Source organism: Oncorhynchus masou, chromosome 10 (genome assembly GCF_036934945.1).
Source record: "Oncorhynchus masou masou isolate Uvic2021 chromosome 10, UVic_Omas_1.1, whole genome shotgun sequence".
In the NCBI taxonomy this organism is placed as follows: Eukaryota; Metazoa; Chordata; class Actinopteri; order Salmoniformes; family Salmonidae; genus Oncorhynchus; species Oncorhynchus masou.
In genome coordinates this window covers 38,716,574-38,736,465 of record NC_088221.1, presented here as the reverse complement: position 1 = coordinate 38,736,465, position 19,892 = coordinate 38,716,574, and the positions used below count along the sequence as shown (strand labels likewise).

At 41.9% G+C, this 19,892-nt stretch overlaps 1 protein-coding gene across 1 annotated transcript in view; it reads right to left on the bottom strand.

Moving 5' to 3' along the window:
• The window catches only part of LOC135547595 (nebulin-like), a 94,792-nt gene that overhangs the window by 60,663 nt on the left and 14,237 nt on the right, over positions 1-19,892 (bottom strand). Inside the window, exons 12-49 of the mRNA XM_064976739.1 lie at positions 19,651-19,758; positions 19,055-19,159; positions 18,508-18,606; positions 17,462-17,566; positions 17,059-17,166; positions 16,818-16,931; positions 16,324-16,521; positions 16,002-16,109; positions 15,678-15,776; positions 15,316-15,420; positions 14,981-15,088; positions 13,574-13,885; positions 12,300-12,506; positions 12,000-12,104; positions 9,584-9,691; positions 9,137-9,448; positions 8,754-8,960; positions 8,544-8,648; positions 8,260-8,367; positions 5,870-6,181; positions 5,558-5,764; positions 5,336-5,440; positions 5,065-5,172; positions 4,553-4,864; positions 4,172-4,378; positions 3,950-4,054; positions 3,750-3,857; positions 3,352-3,663; positions 3,061-3,264; positions 2,761-2,865; positions 2,464-2,571; positions 2,022-2,333; positions 1,731-1,934; positions 1,428-1,532; positions 1,133-1,240; positions 690-1,001; positions 399-602; positions 96-200 (exon numbers count right to left, since the gene is read on the bottom strand). Of these exons, the coding sequence (XP_064832811.1) occupies positions 96-200; positions 399-602; positions 690-1,001; positions 1,133-1,240; positions 1,428-1,532; positions 1,731-1,934; positions 2,022-2,333; positions 2,464-2,571; positions 2,761-2,865; positions 3,061-3,264; positions 3,352-3,663; positions 3,750-3,857; positions 3,950-4,054; positions 4,172-4,378; positions 4,553-4,864; positions 5,065-5,172; positions 5,336-5,440; positions 5,558-5,764; positions 5,870-6,181; positions 8,260-8,367; positions 8,544-8,648; positions 8,754-8,960; positions 9,137-9,448; positions 9,584-9,691; positions 12,000-12,104; positions 12,300-12,506; positions 13,574-13,885; positions 14,981-15,088; positions 15,316-15,420; positions 15,678-15,776; positions 16,002-16,109; positions 16,324-16,521; positions 16,818-16,931; positions 17,059-17,166; positions 17,462-17,566; positions 18,508-18,606; positions 19,055-19,159; positions 19,651-19,758 (6,264 nt within the window). The remainder of the gene's footprint in view (positions 1-95; positions 201-398; positions 603-689; positions 1,002-1,132; positions 1,241-1,427; positions 1,533-1,730; positions 1,935-2,021; positions 2,334-2,463; positions 2,572-2,760; positions 2,866-3,060; positions 3,265-3,351; positions 3,664-3,749; positions 3,858-3,949; positions 4,055-4,171; positions 4,379-4,552; positions 4,865-5,064; positions 5,173-5,335; positions 5,441-5,557; positions 5,765-5,869; positions 6,182-8,259; positions 8,368-8,543; positions 8,649-8,753; positions 8,961-9,136; positions 9,449-9,583; positions 9,692-11,999; positions 12,105-12,299; positions 12,507-13,573; positions 13,886-14,980; positions 15,089-15,315; positions 15,421-15,677; positions 15,777-16,001; positions 16,110-16,323; positions 16,522-16,817; positions 16,932-17,058; positions 17,167-17,461; positions 17,567-18,507; positions 18,607-19,054; positions 19,160-19,650; positions 19,759-19,892) is intronic.

Sequence of the window (19,892 nt, the reverse complement as noted above, 5' to 3'; positions counted from 1 at the left end):
ATGAAAAACTAAACAAAAACAATACGTTTTTATTTTATTTTTTAGAAATGTTTACATTCATCAAGAGGGTTACCTTTGTGCAATCAGTTACTTACCCAACTGTAGTTGGACTTGTTTGCATTGGCCAAAACAATGTCCATCGCATCTGGCATAATGTGGTTCTTGATCTTGTCCTTCTCCCAGGCCTCAGTGTAAGCTTGCTGCAATAATGAGTTACAAGTTCAAACTAACTGCGTGAAGCGCCTATTCATATAAATGGCTGAAATATAATCCAAAGTAGGGGAGATTAGATTACCTTAAAGCAGGTTTAAATGATGGAATCATTATTTGAATATCATCTACCAGGGGAAACATTCAAAGGCAAATGATGAATAAAGATATACCAGTTAGTCAAATACCTTGTTGGCATTATCATTATTTTGTTTAGCCAAAACCATTCCAATGTCTTGAACTGAGCTGGTGAACTTGAAGTTGCTTGGGTGCTGACGATACAGCTTCTCACTCAAGACATCGGCGGCTTTCTTTGCCTTCTCAACATCAAGTGAGCCGATGGGAACCCATCCGATACCTTGCAGGCTCTTTAGTTCAGCCTTATACACAGCCTAGACACAACAACACCACAATGGTCAAAATGGATGGAATAAAGACAATTACACTGGAAAAACATGATCTAGTTCATTCATACTTACATCACTTGCTATGTCATAGACATGTCTGGCATGGACAACATCAGTGGAGTCTGGCAGACAGGTCCAGTTGTGCAGGTGAGTTACATATTTGGCGTGGTTGACCTGGATCTGGTTCTTCTTGGCCAACTCAAAGGCCATCATGTCCAATGGGAGATGGAACTTGGTCTTGGACTGGTGGAAGTCCTTCTTGTACAGAGCATCACTGGCAATCTTGGCTGAGTTAATAGCCAGCATGAGCAGAGGGTCTTCCTCAACACAGCGGGCTCCAATGTGGTGGCCAATCTGCTTACGGTAGCCAGTCTTGTACTTGTGCTACAGAAGGCAAGTATGAAATGGCAGTGTTGAGGAAGTCTTTATTTTACAGATGTACATTTGATATATTGTGTCATGAAATAGTAAAGAAATGGAATCGCTTATGATGGATAGATGTTCAATGTACTTACATCACTGATAATTTCCCTGCCGTGCTTGGCTGCGATGACAGCAATGGCATCATTGCGCAAATCATATCCCTTCTTCTTATCCTCTATCATTGCTTTCCTGTATTGGTTCTGTATGAGAAAAAAAATCCATAGACATGGGTATTTAAAATCAAATCACAAATCATTTAAAGTAAATTTTAAAAAATCACAACACACTTTACATGAAAAACTAAACAAAAACAATACGTTTTTATTTTATTTTTTAGAAATGTTTACATTCATCAAGAGGGTTACCTTTGTGCAATCAGATACTTACCCAACTGTAGTTGGACTTGTTTGCATTGGCCAAAACAATGTCCATCGCATCTGGCATAATGTGGTTCTTGATCTTGTCCTTCTCCCAGGCCTCAGTATAAGCTTGCTGCAATAATGAGTTACAAGTTCAAACTAACTGCGTGAAGCGCCTATTCATATAATTGGTTGAAATATAATCCAAAGTAGGGGAGATTAGATTACCTTAAAGCAGGTTTAAATTATGGAATCATTATTTGAATATAATCTACCAGGAGAAACATTCAAAGGCAAATGATGAATAAAGATATACCAGTTAGTCAAATACCTTGTTGGCATTATCATTATTTTGTTTAGCCAAAACCATTCCAATGTCTTGAACTGAGCTGGTGAACTTGAAGTTGCTTGGGTGCTGACGATACAGCTTCTCACTCAAGACATCGGCGGCTTTCTTTGCCTTCTCAACATCAAGTGAGCCGATGGGAACCCATCCGATACCTTGCAGGCTCTTTAGTTCAGCCTTATACACAGCCTAGACACAACAACACCACAATGGTCAAAATGGATGGAATAAAGACAGTTACACTGGAAAAACATGATCTAGTTCATTCATACTTACATCACTTGCTATGTCATAGACATGTCTGGCATGGACAACATCAGTGGAGTCTGGCAGACAGGTCCAGTTGTGCAGTCGAGTTACATATTTGGCGTGGTTGACCTGGATCTGGTTCTTCTTGGCCAACTCAAAGGCCATCATGTCCAATGGGAGATGGAACTTGGTCTTGGACTGGTGGAAGTCCTTCTTGTACAGAGCATCACTGGCAATCTTGGCTGAGTTAATAGCCAGCATGAGCAGAGGGTCTTCCTCGACACAGCGGGCTCCAATGTGGTGGCCAATCTGCTTACGGTAGCCAGTCTTGTACTTGTGCTACAGAAGGCAAGTATGAAATGGCAGTGTTGAGGAAGTTTTATTTTACAGATGTACATTTGATATATTGTGTCATGAAATAGTAAAGAAATGGAATCGCTTATGATGGATAGATGTTCAATGTACTTACATCACTGATAATTTCCCTGCCGTGCTTGGCTGCGATGACAGCAATGGCATCATTGCGCAAATCATATCCCTTCTTCTTATCCTCTATCATTGCTTTCCTGTATTGGTTCTGTATGAGAAAAAAATCCATAGACATGGGTATTTAAAATCAAATCACAAATCATTTAAAGTAAATTTAACAAAATCACAACACATTTTACATGAAAAACTAAACAAAAACAATGTTGTTTTTATTTATTTATTTTTACAAATGTTTACATTCATCAAGAGGGTTACCTTTGTGCTATCAGTTACTTACCCAACTGTAGTTGGACTTGTTTGCATTGGCCAAAACAATGTCCATCGCATCTGGCATAATGTGGTTCTTAATCTTGTCCTTCTCCCAGGCCTCAGTATAAGCTTGCTGCAATAATGAGTTACAAGTTCAAACTAACTGCGTGAAGCGCCTATTCATATAAATGGCTGAAATATAATCCATAGGGGAGATCAGATTACCTTAAAGCAGGTTTAAATGATGGAATCATTATTTGAATATCATCTACCAGGAGAAACATTCAAAGGCAAATGATGAATAAAGATATACCAGTTAGTCAAATACCTTGTTGGCATTATCATTATTTTGTTTAGCCAAAACCATTCCAATGTCTTGAACTGAGCTGGTGAACTTGAAGTTGCTTGGGTGCTGACGATACAGCTTCTCACTCAGGACATCGGCGGCTTTCTTTGCCTTCTCAACATCAAGTGAGCCGATGGGAACCCATCCGATACCTTGCAGGCTCTTTAGTTCAGCCTTATACACAGCCTAGACACAACAACACCACAATGGTCAAAATGGATGGAATAAAGACAGTTACACTGGAAAAACATGATCTAGTTAATTCATACTTACATCACTTGCTATGTCATAGACATGTCTGGCATGGACAACATCAGTGGAGTCTGGCAGACAGGTCCAGTTGTGCAGTCGAGTTACATATTTGGCGTGGTTGACCTGGATCTGGTTCTTCTTGGCCAACTCAAAGGCCATCATGTCCAATGGGAGATGGAACTTGGTCTTGGACTGGTGGAAGTCCTTCTTGTACAGAGCATCACTGGCAATCTTGGCTGAGTTAATAGCCAGCATGAGCAGAGGGTCTTCCTCGACACAGCGGGCTCCAATGTGGTGGCCAACCTGCTTACGGTAGCCAGCCTTGTATTTGAACTAAATAAATTAAATTGAGATAGTTAGGTGTCATTCAAATGCTGAAGTTCACACACCATTTATTCAATAGACAGTTTTTCACTTACATCGCTAGCAATGGATGTGCCCTGTTTGGCTGCCAGGATTGCAATAGCATCATTGCGCAGGTCATAACCCTTCTTCTTGTCCTGTTCATTGGCAAGCTTATATAGTGACTGTACAGGAGGAATAAAAAACACGTTTTGAATGAATTAGGACAATGCAGCCTAAATGAACACTACAATAAGGTGTGGAAGGTATGACTCACAGCACTGCAGTTGATCTTGTTGGCTCTGGCCAACACCACCTCCATTGAGTCTGGCATGATGTGGACACAGGTCTTATCCTTATTCCAGGCGTCAACGTACGTTTGCTATAAGACAGATACACTTCTTATTGTTTTGATGTATTAGCATGTATTTGTATTGTATACATTATAATATATACAGTTCACATATGTGCATAGACATTCAGTAGATACAGTAGATACCTTGTTCATGATTGCATTGTTAGCATTGGCCAGGATGACGTCCATGGAGTGCATGTCCTTGGTAAACTTAAAGCTGCTGGGGTGTTGGCGGTACAGTTTCTCACTGCCAATCAGGCCAGCTGTTTTGGCTCTCTCTACATCCAGAGAACCAATGGGAATCCATCCTGTGCCTTTGACGCTTGTCTCATAGTCACTTTTGTACAGATTCTGCAGTAAAAAGTCGATAACATAACCAAACTTTTCTCACAGATTCAGATGTGTCTTAACAGTTCAGAACCTGGGAATGGTTAAATAATTATGAGAGAAAAAATGTATAGTATACTAAAACATGTTTTGTTGTTCTGTTTGTTTTTATAGTATTATGAGTCAAATAATACTTACATCACTGGCGATTGTCTGCATCTGCTTAGCCAACTCCACGTTCATGGCATCAGAAAGCACAGTGTAATGGTGCTGGATCTTCCTGTAGCCAGCAAAGGTCTGCACTGTGGAGGCGTGCTTGGCATGTACAACACTCATCATGTCAACTGGAGAGTGGAACTTCAGCTTGGACTTGTGGTAGTCCTTCTTGTAGTTCTTGTCACTCTGCAACCTGGCCACCTCCATGTAGTGCACCAGTAAGGGGTCGTCCTGAAGAGTGCGGCAGCCCACTTGTTTTCCCCTATTCATCCGGTGACTCAGCTTGTACTTGTACTGTGTAAATAAACAACAACTGTTTATTATTCCCAGGACGAATATTTAGCTTTGATGAAGATTACTTAGGTATACAAGGTCCAACGGAAATTCTACTTCTGCTTTATCCCAACGCCTCCGATACACATGCATACATACAGAGGTTGGAGCAGATTGTAAAATGGTTTTAAAGCCTTTTATTGCTGGTCTGAGTCACTCACGTCACTGGCGATTTTGGTGCCCTGCTTGGCAGCCTGAATGGCGATGGCATCAACCTTCAGATCGTAACCCTTCTTATACATCTTCGCCAGGCCTGCTTTGTAGATTTTCTGGAACGGAGGAGAAACAATTTATTAAAATATGACCAAAAATAACATTTGCTAAATAATTCAAATTCCAAGAGATATTTCAAAGTTATATAGCAAAAGCATGATGCATTACAAAGAGGAATATTTTTAGGGTAACCTACATGCTTGAAAAGGGTAGCCTTACCTGACTCATGTTGATAGCATTAGCCTTCGCCAGGACAATTTCAGGGGCATCTGGCATCACATGGACTGTGAGCTTGTCATTGTGCCATTGTTTGGTGTATTCTTGCTGCAATGTCATTGGTACAAACACAAATCAATTATAACATTAGGACAAATGAGAAAACATCACATTTTAAACTATGTGTTTTTAATTTCAAATATGGCGTTATGGTTCATAGTGTACCTTGTTCATGATCTTGTTGTTGTCAGTGGCCAGGACAATGTCCATAGAGTCCATCAGCTTCTTGAACTGGAATTTAGAGGGGTGTGTACGGTACTTTTGTTCACTCTGGATGTCCCCGCCAACCTTTGCAAGTTCCACCGGCAATGAGCCAATAGGAATCCATCCTGTTCCTCTCACAGAGTTGTTCCAGTCAGACTTGTACTCAAACTGGGGAATGAACCAAACACAAATGAATGAAGTATTTGACACCCACAAGCGTGTTAACAGAAAACACCCCTACGACTAGGCCGAAGTCACATGAACAATACTCACGTCACTGGAACTGGCATTCATGGTGCGAGCCAATGCAAGGTTCATGGAGTCAGCAGTAAGAGTGTAGTGGTGCTGGATCTTCCTGTAGCCAGCAAAGGTCTGCACTGTGGAGGCGTGCTTAGCGTGTTCAAGACTCATCATGTCAACTGGAGAGTGGAACTTCAGCTTGGACTTGTGGTAGTCCTTCTTGTAGTTCTTGTCACTCTGCAACCTGGCCACCTCCATGTAGTGCACCAGTAAGGGGTCGTCCTGAAGAGTGCGGCAGCCGATTTGTTTGCCCTTTCCCTTCACATAGTCTTTCTTGTATTGGATCTGAAAGGAAGAAGTAAAATAATAATCAGACAATCCGACACTATCGGACGTAGCAACACTGTTGTGGACTACATACTGTATAGCTCTTTCTGTCCTCCTGGGCCCAGTTTTTCAAAAGTGATCTATCTGGATTTTGCCTAGCGGATAGGATTAAATGCATATAAATACAATGAATAGAACAGGAATCCCTATTCAAGTCAGAGGTATTGTTAACAAGCACTCCCCCATAATGAAATGAGAATTAAAAACAGGTTCAGCCCCTGGTTCGACCGTGATCTGGCAGAGTTACTCCACATCAAGAACATCATTTGGCAAAAGACTTGGCACTCAAATAGTCATGCTGACTGGCTCTCGTTCAGGCAAATGAGAAATAAGTGAACTCAGGCTTTCCAGAAGGCCGAAGTTAGTTACTTTAAGAAGCAGTTCTCTCTCTGTGGGTCTAACCCCAAGAAGTTCTGGAAAACGGTGAAAGATCAAAGATCTGGAGAATAAGACCTGGAGACAAGTATGAAAATGTATGCACTCACTACTGTAAGTCGCTATGGATAAGAGCGTCTGCTAAATTACTAGAATGTAAATGTAAACACTCCTCCTCATAGCTCCTCATAGCTGCCCATGTCCGTTAATGTTGATGATGTGGTTGTTACTGACAAGGAGCATATGGCTGATTTCTTTAATCACCACTTCATTAAGTCAGGATTCCTATTTGACTCAGCCATGCCTCCTTGCCCATCCTCATCTCCCAGTCCTTCTACTCCTTCTAGGTGCTAAAGGAGCTCCTTAAACTTGACCCCCAAAAAACATCTGGGTCAGATGGTTTAGATCCTTTCTTCTTTAAGGGGCGGCAGGGTAGCCTACTGGTTAGAGCGTTGGACTAGTAACCAAAAGGTTGCAAGTTCAAATCCCTGAGCTGACAAGGTACAAATCTGTTGTTTTGCACCTTGAACAGGCAGTTAACCCACTGTTCCTAGGCCGTCATTTAATTTTTATTTATTTTACCTTTATTTAACCAGGCAAGTCAGTTAAGAACATATTCTTGTTTTCAATGACGGTCATTGAAAATAAGAATTTGTTCTTAACTTACTTGCCTAGTTAAATAAAGGTACAACCTCTCTGGGGAGGTTCCCAGTGTCTGGAACACAGCCACGGTACGTCCTTTATTTAAAGGGGGAGATCAAGCTGATCCTAACTGTTACAGGCCAATTTCTATTTCGCTCTGTTAATAAAAAATGTTGGAAAAATGTGTCAATAATCAACTGACTGGCTATCTTGATGTCTATAGTGTTCTCTCTGGTATGAAATCTGATTTCCACATAGGTTATGGATGTGTCACTGCAACCTTAAAGGTCCTGAAGAATGTCACAACTGCTCTTGATTCTAAGCAATGTTGTGCTGCTATTTTATTGACTTGGCCAAAGCTTTTGATACACTAGACCATTCCATTCTTGTGGGTCAGCTAAGGACTATTGGTGTCTCTGAGGGGTCTTAGGCCTGGTTTGCTAACTACCTCTTTCACTACCGCTCTCTGCAGTGTGTAAAGTTAGAACATCTGCTGTCACAGCCACTGCCTTTCACCAAGGGAGTACCCCAAGGCTCCATCCTAGGCACCACGCTCTTCTCAATTTACATCAACAACATAGCTCAGGCAGTAGGAAGCTCTCTCATCCATTTATATGTAGATGATACAGTATTATACTTAGCTAGCACTTCCTCTGATTCTTTGGTAAACGCTCTACAACAAAGATTTCTTAGTGTCCAACAAACTTTCTCTGCCCTTATCCTTGTTCTGAACATCTCTAAAACAAAGGCCATGTGGTTCGGTAAGAAGAATGCCCGATGTGTGTTTTGTCCTACATTCTTATTTTTTATCCAAACACCGGTCACCACAAAATGCCCTTTGCCCTTTTGGTAGGCTGTCATTGTAAATAAGACTTTGTTTTGAATTGATTTGCCTAGTTAAATAAAGGTTAAAATAATAACATTGATGATTCATCCGTTGTATTCATTCTATTTCTATGTGTTTAATCTGTGAAATCCAGATAGATCACTTTAGAAAAACAGGTTTATTGTGTCCTTACATCACTGGCAATATGTCTGCCGTGCTTAGCATGGATGACAGAGATAGCATCTGGCTTCATGTCGTATCCTTTGGCAATATCTTCCATCCACTTGTGCTTGTAGTGAGACTAGAAGGAAACAAAGAAACCAGTCAAACACAGTCAAACATCGCAAAACTTGTACATCTTTAAAATGCAAGAGAAATTGAGACTGTGTGTGTGTGTTTGTGTGTGTGTTTTTGTGTGAGTGTATGTATGTGTGTGTGAGTGTATGTATGTGTCTGTGTGTGTGCTTGTGTACTGACCTCGCTCATGGTCTGAGCGTTGCACTTGGCCTGGAGGAACTGGGGGCTGTCTGCAGGCAGGTTGTAGGTGTGCTTGAACTTCTCGCCAGATGCTCTGTATGAAGCCTTCAAAGAGAGACAGAAACAGGTAATCACATTCAACATCCATATTAGGGAATAAATACTCACATTTGATCCTAATAAACGATAAACCAAGTTGTTTTTTCTTACATCATCAAGTAGCTTAGTGTTGGTCATGGCAAGGGCCATGCTCATCTGGCCAGTCAGACTGGTGAACTTCAGGGTGCTGGGGTGCACACGGTAGCCTTGCTCATCTCGGGCTGCCATGGCTGTCTTAGCCAACTCTACCTGCATAGAGCCAATAGGAACCCAGCCAGAACCCTTGTACATGTTGTTGTAGTCGGACTTGTAGGCGTTCTGTAGAGACACACAGGGAAACAGGAAATGTATCACAACAGGTATTAGAACAGGTATCAGGGTAGGTATCAGGACAGGACATGTAGGTATCAGGACAGGTAAAAGAACAGGACAGGTATAAGGACAGGTATCAGGACAGATATCAGGGCAGGTATCAGGTATTGAAATGAACTCACGTTGCTCTGGATCTCCATCATGGTGTGAGCCAGCTGAATAGGCATAGCCTCAGGGAGAAGAGTGTAGTTGTGAAGGCTCTTCCTGTAGCCAGCAAAGGTCTGTGCTGCGGAGGCGTGCTTAGCATGCACAAGACTCATCATGTCAACTGGAGAGTGATACTTCAGCTTTGACTTGTGGTAGTCTTTCTTGTAGTTCTGCTCACTCTGCATTTTAGCCACCTCCATGTAGTGCACCAGCAAGGGGTCGTCCTTAACATTGCGGAAGCCGACATGCTTGCCTCTTCCCTTCTCGTACGCCAGCTTATACTTGTACTGTACAGGAAATACAATGATGAATGTAAGTACCACAAATAACATGTCATGATTATGGTCAATTATGACCAATAAACCCAAATACAGATTTCCAATTCCTTCCAATTCTTCCACTTCCTTCCAATTCATACGTACATTGCTGGCAATATTAGTGCAGGCCCTGGCAGCGAGGATGGGGATGGCATCTGCCTTCACCTGGTGTCCTTTGAGAATGTCTTGACGGTGAGCGTATGTGTAATAGTTCTGTGATGAGGACAACGAGAAGTAAACACATTACTTACAGTCATGAGCACATTTCAATTAATGCAAAATGGTCAATGAATATGTGTATATTAAGTGCATTTAAAAGCATTCAAAATTATATACACACTCAGTAGCCAGTTTATTAGGTACACCACCCAGTACACAAAAATGGTTAGCTCCTACAGACAGTGAGTCAGGTGGCCGTGGCTTGCTAGATAAAGCAGGCAGACAGGCATTTAGTTACTGTTTGATTGACCTAAGCGACTTTGAGCGTGGTATGATCGTCGGTGCCAGGCGCGTAGGCTCCAGTATCTCAGAAACAGCCATCCTCCTGGGGTTTTCACCAACGACAGTGTCTAGGGTTAGGGCCGGGATGGCACAGAACTTGCTTTGCTACTCCTCCACTAACCTCTCCCCCTTTCAGTGCGTATTGTGTTACCAGCCGGTTCTGGCACCGTGGCATCAGGGTCAGACCGAGACTCCTGCAGTGGACGACTGGTTTAAGCGCGCAGAGGAGACATGGGAGGCCGCCCGCATCTCTCTCCAGCGAGCCGCGGGTCGCCAGAAAGCCAGCGCGGACCTTCACCGCAGTGAGACCCCGGGGTTCGCACCGGGTCTCGCTATCAACCCGTAACCTGCCCCTCCGCCTGCCCTGCCGGAAGCTGGGTCCGTGGTTTGTGGGGCTATTTAAAGTCCTGAGGAGGGTGAACAAGGTATGTTACAGATTACAGCTTCCTCTGATTATCGTATTAACCCCTCGTTCCATGTGTCTCTCCTCAGGCCAGTGGTGGCTGGCCCACTCCAGGAATCTGAGGTGCGGGAGGTTCCTCCGCCCCCTTTGGACATCGAAGGGCCCCCGGCGTACATCGTTCATTCCATCCTGGATTCAAGGCATTGGGCGGGGGGCCTTCTGTACCTCGTGGAGTGGAAGGGGTACGGGCCGGAGGAGAGGTGCTGGGTTCCGGTTGCAGATGTTTTGGCTCCTGAACTGCTGTGGGAGTTTCCCCGTCGCCGGCTGGATCGCCCTGCGCCTCGTCCTCCGGGTCGTCTTCGAGGCTGGTGTTGGCTGGAGCCGCGCGTCAAGGGGGTGGGGGAGGTACCGTCACGACTTTCGCCGAATTCGGCTCCTCTCCTTGTTCGGGCGGCGTTTGGCAATCGAAGTCACCGGCCTTCTAGCCATCACCACTCCATTTTTCATATCTCCATTTGTCTTGTCTTGTTTCCATACACACCTGGTTTTCATTTCCCCAATCAATCTACTTGTAACCCTCTGTTTCCCATCATGTTTCGCGTGTAATTGTTTCATGTTATTGTGGTGTTTTATTACGCGCTTTACTTTTGTTATGTTCAGTGTTTTGAGCGCATTTGATTTATGTAGTGCTCTCGTTTTTGGAACTAAAATAAAAGTGCACGTGTTTACATCACTCTACTCTCCTGCAACTGACTTCCAGAGCAAGCTGGTTGGCCGTAGGCATTTCCATATTACAGAGTACTAGGTAAGTTATGTCATCTGCATTACTAGAGGCCTAAACAAAGGCTTCCCAACTGGCTGTGATTACAGGGCAAAACAGATCAAATGGACATGGGTAAATATTCAACCATTAAAAGGTTTAAGACCCCCTACCACCGTGATCTGTTCCCTATATACATTTAATGGTTAGGGAATTACTACCACATGTAACTTAAATTGTTACAGCACTCTCACTAACGGGTACAAAAAAATAAAGCCTCTTACAAAACCTGCCTCAAAATATGAGCGAGAAACAACAATACCTTGCACCCAATAGAGTTCAAAAGGATTCTGGCACTCCAGAAATGTCAGATGGTACTGTATTGTGAATTACAGTAAATTACTGGCAGCAATTGGCCAGTAAGTTACTGTCGAGTTTCAGGACAAGGTTTGTAGAATTCCTAAAATACAGTATATTACCGTATTCTGTGGAGGTACAGCATTCTCAATCACAGATGCAACAAATATAGGCTCTTACATGGGACGCTTTAAAATATGTTCATTAACAGAGACTCTTTCCCCGCCCACAACATTTTCCCACAATACACCATAATTAATACTGTAAAGAACATTTACAGTATTTTACTGTGCATTTTATGGTAATCTAATGTATTCAGTTTATATAGTAAGTTACTGATAGAATTACAAAAATGGCTAACAGTTCTGTGATCATTCATCATATAACCAACTATATAGTAATACAGGCACATGGCATGGATAATTAATATGTATGGGTATTGAATGTGTATAATAGCATAGTTGTATAATAGAATGGACTGTGATCAACATGTAACCAACCTTGCTGATGTTGACAGCGTTGTATTTGGCTTGCATAAACTCTGGTGCATCTGCAGGGAGATTGTAGGTGTGCAGGAACTTCTCTCCACTGGCTTTATATTCTTGCTGCAAAAAAATAACACCATAACACCATATATTTCAATCAGCAGTTTTGTTCAGATCAGTTCAATTCAATTTGGTGCAACACAAACAAGACATTTAAAAAAAAAACACATTAAATAGACAAATTCAATTCAATGGACAACTAGATATCTGATTGGTGGCCTTTCTAGTAAGTCACAGTAGGTTTCTACTACTCACAACATTCATGATCTTTTGGTTATGCTTGCACAGCTCCATATTCATGCCGTCCATCTTGCTGGTGAATTTAAAGTTTTCAGGGTGCTGCCTGTACTTGTGCTCATCCAGAACAGCCCCGGCCTGCTTGGCTAGCTCCACAGGAATGGATCCGATGGGGATCCAGCCAGTTCCCTTCACAGAGTTCTCCCAGTCCGCTTTGTAGTTCACCTGCATCCGGCAAGGGGAGGAAACCATGTGAGAAATGCTGCAAATTGCCACTACTGTCAAAACCAAAGATGCAGCATTACAACTTACAAGTTGAAGTTTTTTTCAAATCAGGCTAGTAGAAAATGTGCCTGACATACCCTTCCAGGCAAGTGAAATGTTGTCTTTTCAAATACAGCATGGCACAGATTAGTAGTAGAATATCACCTGGACTAGTAGAATATCACCTGGGCTAGTAGAATGTCACCTGGGCTAGTAGAATATCACCTGGGCTAGTAGAATGTCACATGGGCTAGTAGAATGTCACCTGGGCTAGTAGAATGTCACCTGGGCTAGTAGAATATCACCTGGGCTAGTAGAATATCACCTGGGCTAGTAGAATATCACCTGGGCTAGTAGAATATCACCTGGGCTAGTAGAATGTCACATGGGCTAGTAGAATATCACCTGGGCTAGTAGAATATCACCTGGGCTAGTAGAATATCACCTGGGCTAGTAGAATATCACCTGAGTTAGTAGAATGTCACCTGGGCTAGTAGAATGTCACCGGGGATAGTAGAATGTCACCTGGGCTAGTAGAATATCACCTGGACTAGTAGAATATCACCTGGGCTAGTAGAATGTGGGCTAGTAGAATGCCACCTGGGCTAGTGGAATGTCACCGGGGATAGTAGAATGTCACCTGGGCTAGTAGAATATCACCTGGGCTAGTAGAATATCACCTGGGCTAGTAGAATGTCACCTGGGCTAGTAGAATGTGGGCTAGTAGAATGCCACCGGGGCTAGTAGAATGTCACAGGGGCTAGTAGAATGTCACAGGGGCTAGTAGAATGCCACCAGGGCGAGTAGAATGTAACCGGGGATAGTAGAATATAACCCGGGGCTAGTAGAATGTCACCGGGGCTAGCAGAATGTAACCGGGGCTAGTAGAATGTCACCGGGGCTAGCAGAATGTAACCGGGGCTAGTAGAATATAACCTGTGCTGGTAGAAAATCACAGTCTACTAGACCTTCAGGCCAGTGCGGGAAATGCTTTTGTTCTTTCCCTGTGTAGGAGTCAAACTACTTACATCACTGGCATTGGTGTTCATGGTGCGAGCCAGCTCAAGGTTCATGGCCCCAGGCAGAAGACTGTAGTGGTGCTGGATCTTCCTGTAGCCAGCAAAGGTCTGCACTGTGGAGGCGTGCTTGGCATGTACAACACTCATCATGTCAACTGGAGAGTGGAACTTCAGCTTGGACTTGTGGTAGTCCTTCTTGTAGTTCTTGTCACTCTGCAACCTGGCCACCTCCATGTAGTGCACCAGTAAGGGGTCGTCCTGAAGAGTGCGGCAGCCGATTTGTTTGCCCTTTCCCTTCACATAGTCTTTCTTGTACTGGATCTGAAAGGAAGAAGTAAAATAATAATCAGATGTGACACTATTCAACGTAGCCTATATGTGGACTACATACTGTATAGCCCCCACCCAGTACCCTACCCTGAACTTAATAGAGTGTGCCCACCTGGTTACTCTACCATGCACCGTAGAGGCTGCTGCCCTATGTACATAGTCACGGAACACTGGCCACTTTAACAATGGAACATACTGTTTTACCCACTTCATATGTACAGTATATCATTGCTTGAAATGTTCCAGATTGACTGACCTTCATGCCTTAAAGTATTGATGGACTGTCGTTTCTCTTTGCTTATTTGAGCTGCTCTTGCCATAATATGAACTTGGTATTTTACCAAATAGGGCTAATTTCTGTATATACCACCCCTGCTGTACCTTGTCACAACATAAGTGATTGTCCTAAATGCATTAAGAAGGAAAGAAATTCCAAAAATGAACTTTGAACAAGGCACCACTGTTAATTTAAATTCCAGGTGACTACCTCATGAAGCTGGTTGAGAGAATGCCAAGAGTGTGCAAAGCTGTCATCAAGGCAAAGGGTGGCGAATTTGAAGAATCTCAAATATAAAATATATTTTGATTTGTTTAACACTTTTTGGTTACTACAAGATTCCATATGTGTTATTTCATAGTTCTACAATGTCGAAAATAGTAAAAGAAAGACAAACCCTTGAATGAGTAGGTGTGTCCAAACTGTTGACTAGTACTGTATATATATATATATATATATATATATATATATATATATATTATTATATATATATATATATATTATGCACAATTGGTGGCTGACTAAATACTTTTTTGCCCCACTGTGTATATATCTATATATATATATATACACACACATATTTATACTTTATACTTGTATTAGGACATTGCTCGTCCTGATATTTCTATATTTCTTAATTCCATTATTTACGTTTAAAATGTGTGTGTATTGTTGTGTATTGTTAGATATTACTGCACTGTTGGAGCTAGGAACACAAACATTTCGCTAAATATCTGCTAAATATGGGTATGCAACCAAACAAATTCGATTTGATTTGATGTTGTCCTGGCAATTTATTGTGTACTTACATCACTGGCAATGTGTCTGCCGTGCTTAGCATGGATGACAGAGATAGCATCTGGCCTCATGTCGTAGCCCTTTGCAATGGTTTCCTCCCAGCTCTGCTTGTAGTAGTTCTGAAATAAACCAATACGGTAAATGAATACACTATTTCCATGAGACACTAATATAACACAGTAAATGCATGTACCGTACACCCAAGAAGGCACAGCAGCATTGAGAGGAAAGATGTCTAAACACTGTAGAGTAGTGGGCAGGCGACGATAACACGATAATACATTTGATAATTCATTAAATTAAATATGAATATAAGGCACAAGTTATCAGTCTTGGTCAACAATACCTTGCTGATGTTGTAGGCGTTGCATTTGGCCTGAAGGAACTGGGGGTCATTATGGGGCAGCGAGTACTTCTGGTGGATCTCCTCAAGACCCTTCTTGTAGTGAAGCTGCAAGGGAAGAAGAATACTCATTCAAATTAGTAGCTACACAAACCCTAAAATAGGTTTTCCATCCACAGAAATGAAAGAAATGAAAGTTTCAGATTTGTACTAAGTTGAATACAGCACGTAACCTTCATGAATTACCCAGTTTACTCGACACAGAAGCTCAGTTGAAATAGCTTTTTCATCCAGCACTGAGATGAATCTGTGTTCGGAAATGAAGACAGATCACAATGTCCATACTATCATGCAATAAAACTCACATCACTCCTCATTATCTGGTTGACCTGGGCCTGCATCATGACGGGGTGATCAGCGATGGAGGTGAAGGGGACAGTGTCTGGGTGCTGACGGTACTTTCTCTGAAGTGGAGGATCAAGGGTACAAATATTATGTCAAAGCAGATTAAACCAATTTTGATGTGTTTTTAAATTGTCAAGGCGAGAAAAGACTTTACACAATTCAAAATATATTACAACTAATGCTGTTTCTATTGTGAGAGCTCTGGTGAGTACGGCTTCCTGTGTATTTACTGCATTATGACAAACAGACCGGTATATTAAACTAGATCGTGTAGTGGTAGCTACCTCATTGAGGATATCTCCAGCTTTCTTGGCCTTCTCCACTTCCATGGAGCCAAAGGCGACCCAACCAGAGCCCTTGGTGGAGTTGTTGTAGTCTGAATGGTATTCATACTGTAGTGAAGGAAGGAGTCATAAAGTAGTGTGAGAATAACTTTCATTATATTTACACTGTGTATAATGCTGCAATGCTATTATAACCTTTCCCCCAGATGTTTACTAGGATAAAACCAAACCAATCAATTAATGAACACATGAATAAACAAATCAATTAATCTATTAGACCAATCAAGCAATCAATTTGATCAATCCATCAGATCAATCTTACGTCACTCTGGATGATGTTGGCCTTCTTGGCCAGGTCCAGGGACATGGCGTCATGAGGAAGGAGGTAGCGGTTGTGGATGGTCCTATAGCCGGCCATGCTGGCGATACCCTGGGACTTCTTGGCCAGGGTGTTGGACATCATGTCCAACGTGGTGATGTACTTGGTCTTTGTCTTCTCGTAGTTCTTCTTGTACTCACGCTGTGGAGAGAGTTTGAGACAATTAGAAGGTGAGGCACGACATTCTCTCCATGACAAAAAAGTGTTTACTTAATATAAAGTTGAGATGAGTCACAGTGAGCCCTAATAGCCCTTTCACACTGACAGGCACAGTCCTCATCTTTCTGTTTTATACCAAAACTCAGTGGAATTGACTTTATTAGGTTTATTTGACAGGGACAATGTACTTTAACTAACATTTTTGTAAATGTGCCAGATTATGATAGACAGCTAATTTGTAGTCTAATCTGTAGTCCTTGGGAAGGAAAATTATTTACATCACTCTGGATTTTGGCCACGTGTATGGAGTGTAGCATCTTGGGGTCGTCATGGATGCTGAGGGCTCCCACCATCTTTCCCTTGTTTTTCTCAAATTCCTTCTTGTATTTGACCTGAGGGCAAAGAGCATGTCAAGGCCTTTACTACACAGGATACAAAAGGAAACAGTCAGCAATGATCAGTGTGAACAATAACATTACATGTATGTGTAGATGTTAATTTCAGTGCATGCCTACTCACATCACTCGCTATGTTTGTGTGGGCACGGGCTGCAAGGATCGAGATAGCATCACCCTTGACCTCGAACTGCTTGGCTTTCACGTTCTCCCACTCATGCCTATAACAGCTCTGCACAGAGGGAATGAATACATTTAGGATATTAGTATCATACAATTAAAGATCAGCAGGGTTTATCCAATGAGGGTCAACAATAACCGAATACAATGACTGTGAAATTATGTCAATACAAGCACAGAATTTTCTAATAACCTTATAACAAATTCAATTAAAAACATTATCTACAGTATCATCGACAGAACATTATCTGCAGTATCATCACCAGAACATTATCACAAAAATAAAATTTTCTACATAATCACCAACAGAACATGACCTACATTATCATCAACAGAATTGCACTTACATCACTAAGGTTATATGCATTGGCTCTGGACTGGATGAAGAAGGGGTAGTCTGGGGGCAGGGCACACTTAAATTTATCCAACTCATACGCTGCGTGATAGTTGAGCTGGAAAACAGAGGAAGAACCACATGAATACACATGAAAATACAGCACAGTCAGATAAAATGTACTGTTGGCAGTGCATAGAGCTGAGTAAAGCTATAGTGACTCCTTGTGAACTAGATGAGTACTACCAGGATTGTTTCACACCCCTAGAGGGCAGTGCTGCCTGTCTGTGAGGAGTAGGAAGCCAAGAGTCGTCTCAACTGTCAGCCCCCCCTCCTCTCATGAGACTAGGGGTTATTTTCATCAGACTGAACGCATGTTGCTATTAATACTACAGAGAGAGAGATAGGGCTCTCTGGTTTCCATGGCGTTTGCAGGAAGACAGCTGGGTTATGTGGGGTTCCAGAGTGGCGCAGCGGTCTAAGGCACAGCATCTAATTTTTTAAATTTTTTTTTTTTTTAATTTCACCTTTATTTAACCAGGTAGGCCAGTTGAGAACAAGTTCTCATTTACAACTGCGACTTGGCAATGCTAGAGGCGTCACTACAGACAGACACCCTGTTTCGAATCCAGGCTGTATCACAACTGGACGTGATTGGGAGTCCCATAGAGAGGCGCACAATTGATCCAGCGTTGTCCGGGTTTGGCCAGGGTAGGCTGTCATTGTAAATAAGAATGTGTTCTTAACTGACTTGCCCAGTTAAATGAAGGTTAAATAAACAAACACAAAAAGTGCTGTGTAGATGAATGAGCACATTTTCAAGCAACAGCTATCAAGAACCTTTAGTGTCATGGCAACGGCTCAACCGACATCTCTTTTCCAGCCTTTGTTCATAAACTCTAACAAAATGATGTCACATATTTTTAACAGGTTGTCCCACTGAGGTCAAAATACCTATTTTCTAAGCTAGACAGACAGATGTAATTGTAATTCTATAGCGTAACTAGTTAATATTGAACTTAATAATCGTCTGGTCTGTAGTAAAAGGTGAATACATACGGCACTCAGCTGTTTGGCGTTGATGGCAGCTTGCACTTGAACAGGCGAGTCTGTCACTTGCGTAAACTTCACCGTATCCGGATGTTGCCGGTACACTTTCTGCAAAATGAAACAACACACATGAAAGATGTAATTTATAAACTGGATGGTTCGAGCCCTGAATGCTGATTGACTGACAGCCATGGTATACCACAGGTATGACAAAACTGTTAATTTTACTGCTCTAAATATGTTGGTAAGTAGTTTATAATAGCAATAAAGCACCTCAGGTGTTTGTGGTATATGACCAATATATCACTGCTAAGGGCTGTATCCAGGCACACCGTGTTGCATTGTGCACAAGAACAACCCTTGGCCATGGTATATTGGGCATATACCTCACCCCTCGTGCATTATTGCTTAAATATATCATATCAATACCAAGGACAAAATGAAGACAATGTTAACCAAAATCAAATAATTCTGTCAATCTAATGTTCAATGGAAAGGTATTGTCCATTCTCATCATACTGCAACTGACTGGTTCTAGTTTCCACCATTTCCTTACATCTTTACACTGGGCAACTTTCTTATGAGCTTCATATTCTGGTGACATGGTTTGAGGATAGAAACATCTTGTCTTGATGTCCTCATAATCAGCTTTGTAGTTTTGCTGAAAAGACAAAAGAAAAGACTGTTACTTTCTAATCATTCAGACCTGTCGTACAGTGAAAATACAATGTGTGCATCCCAAATGACACCCTACTCCCTTAATAGAGAAGAAAACAAGACAAAACCAATGTCTTACTCTTATCCATGTAATAGAGGAGAAAACAAGACAAAACCAATGTCTTACTCTTATCCATGTAATAGAGGAGAAAACAAGACAAAACCAATGTCTTACTCTTATCCATGTAATAGAGGAGAAAACAAGACAAAACCAATGTCTTACTCTTATCCATGTATGTCTTACTCTTATCCATGTAATAGAGGAGAAAACAAGACAAAACCAATGTCTTACTCTTATCCATGTAATAGAGGAGAAAACAAGACAAAACCAATGTCTTACTCTTATCCATGTAATAGAGAAGAAAACAAGACAAACCCAATGTCTTACTCTTATCCATGTAATAGAGGAGAAAACAAGACAAAACCACCACTTACTTCGCTCTTGATCTCCTCCATTTTCTTGCAGTGTTGTGTGTAGATATCTTCATAGCTGCCAATATAGTGGCCCTTCACCTCATTCTCATACTTGTCTTTATAATGTGCCTGTGAGGGGGGACGGAAGAAGTACACATGAATCCATGTAAGATCCATTTGCCTCAAACAATACAGTTGAAGTCGGAAATGTACATACACCTTAGCCAAATACATTTAAACTCAGTTGTAATAATTCCTGACAT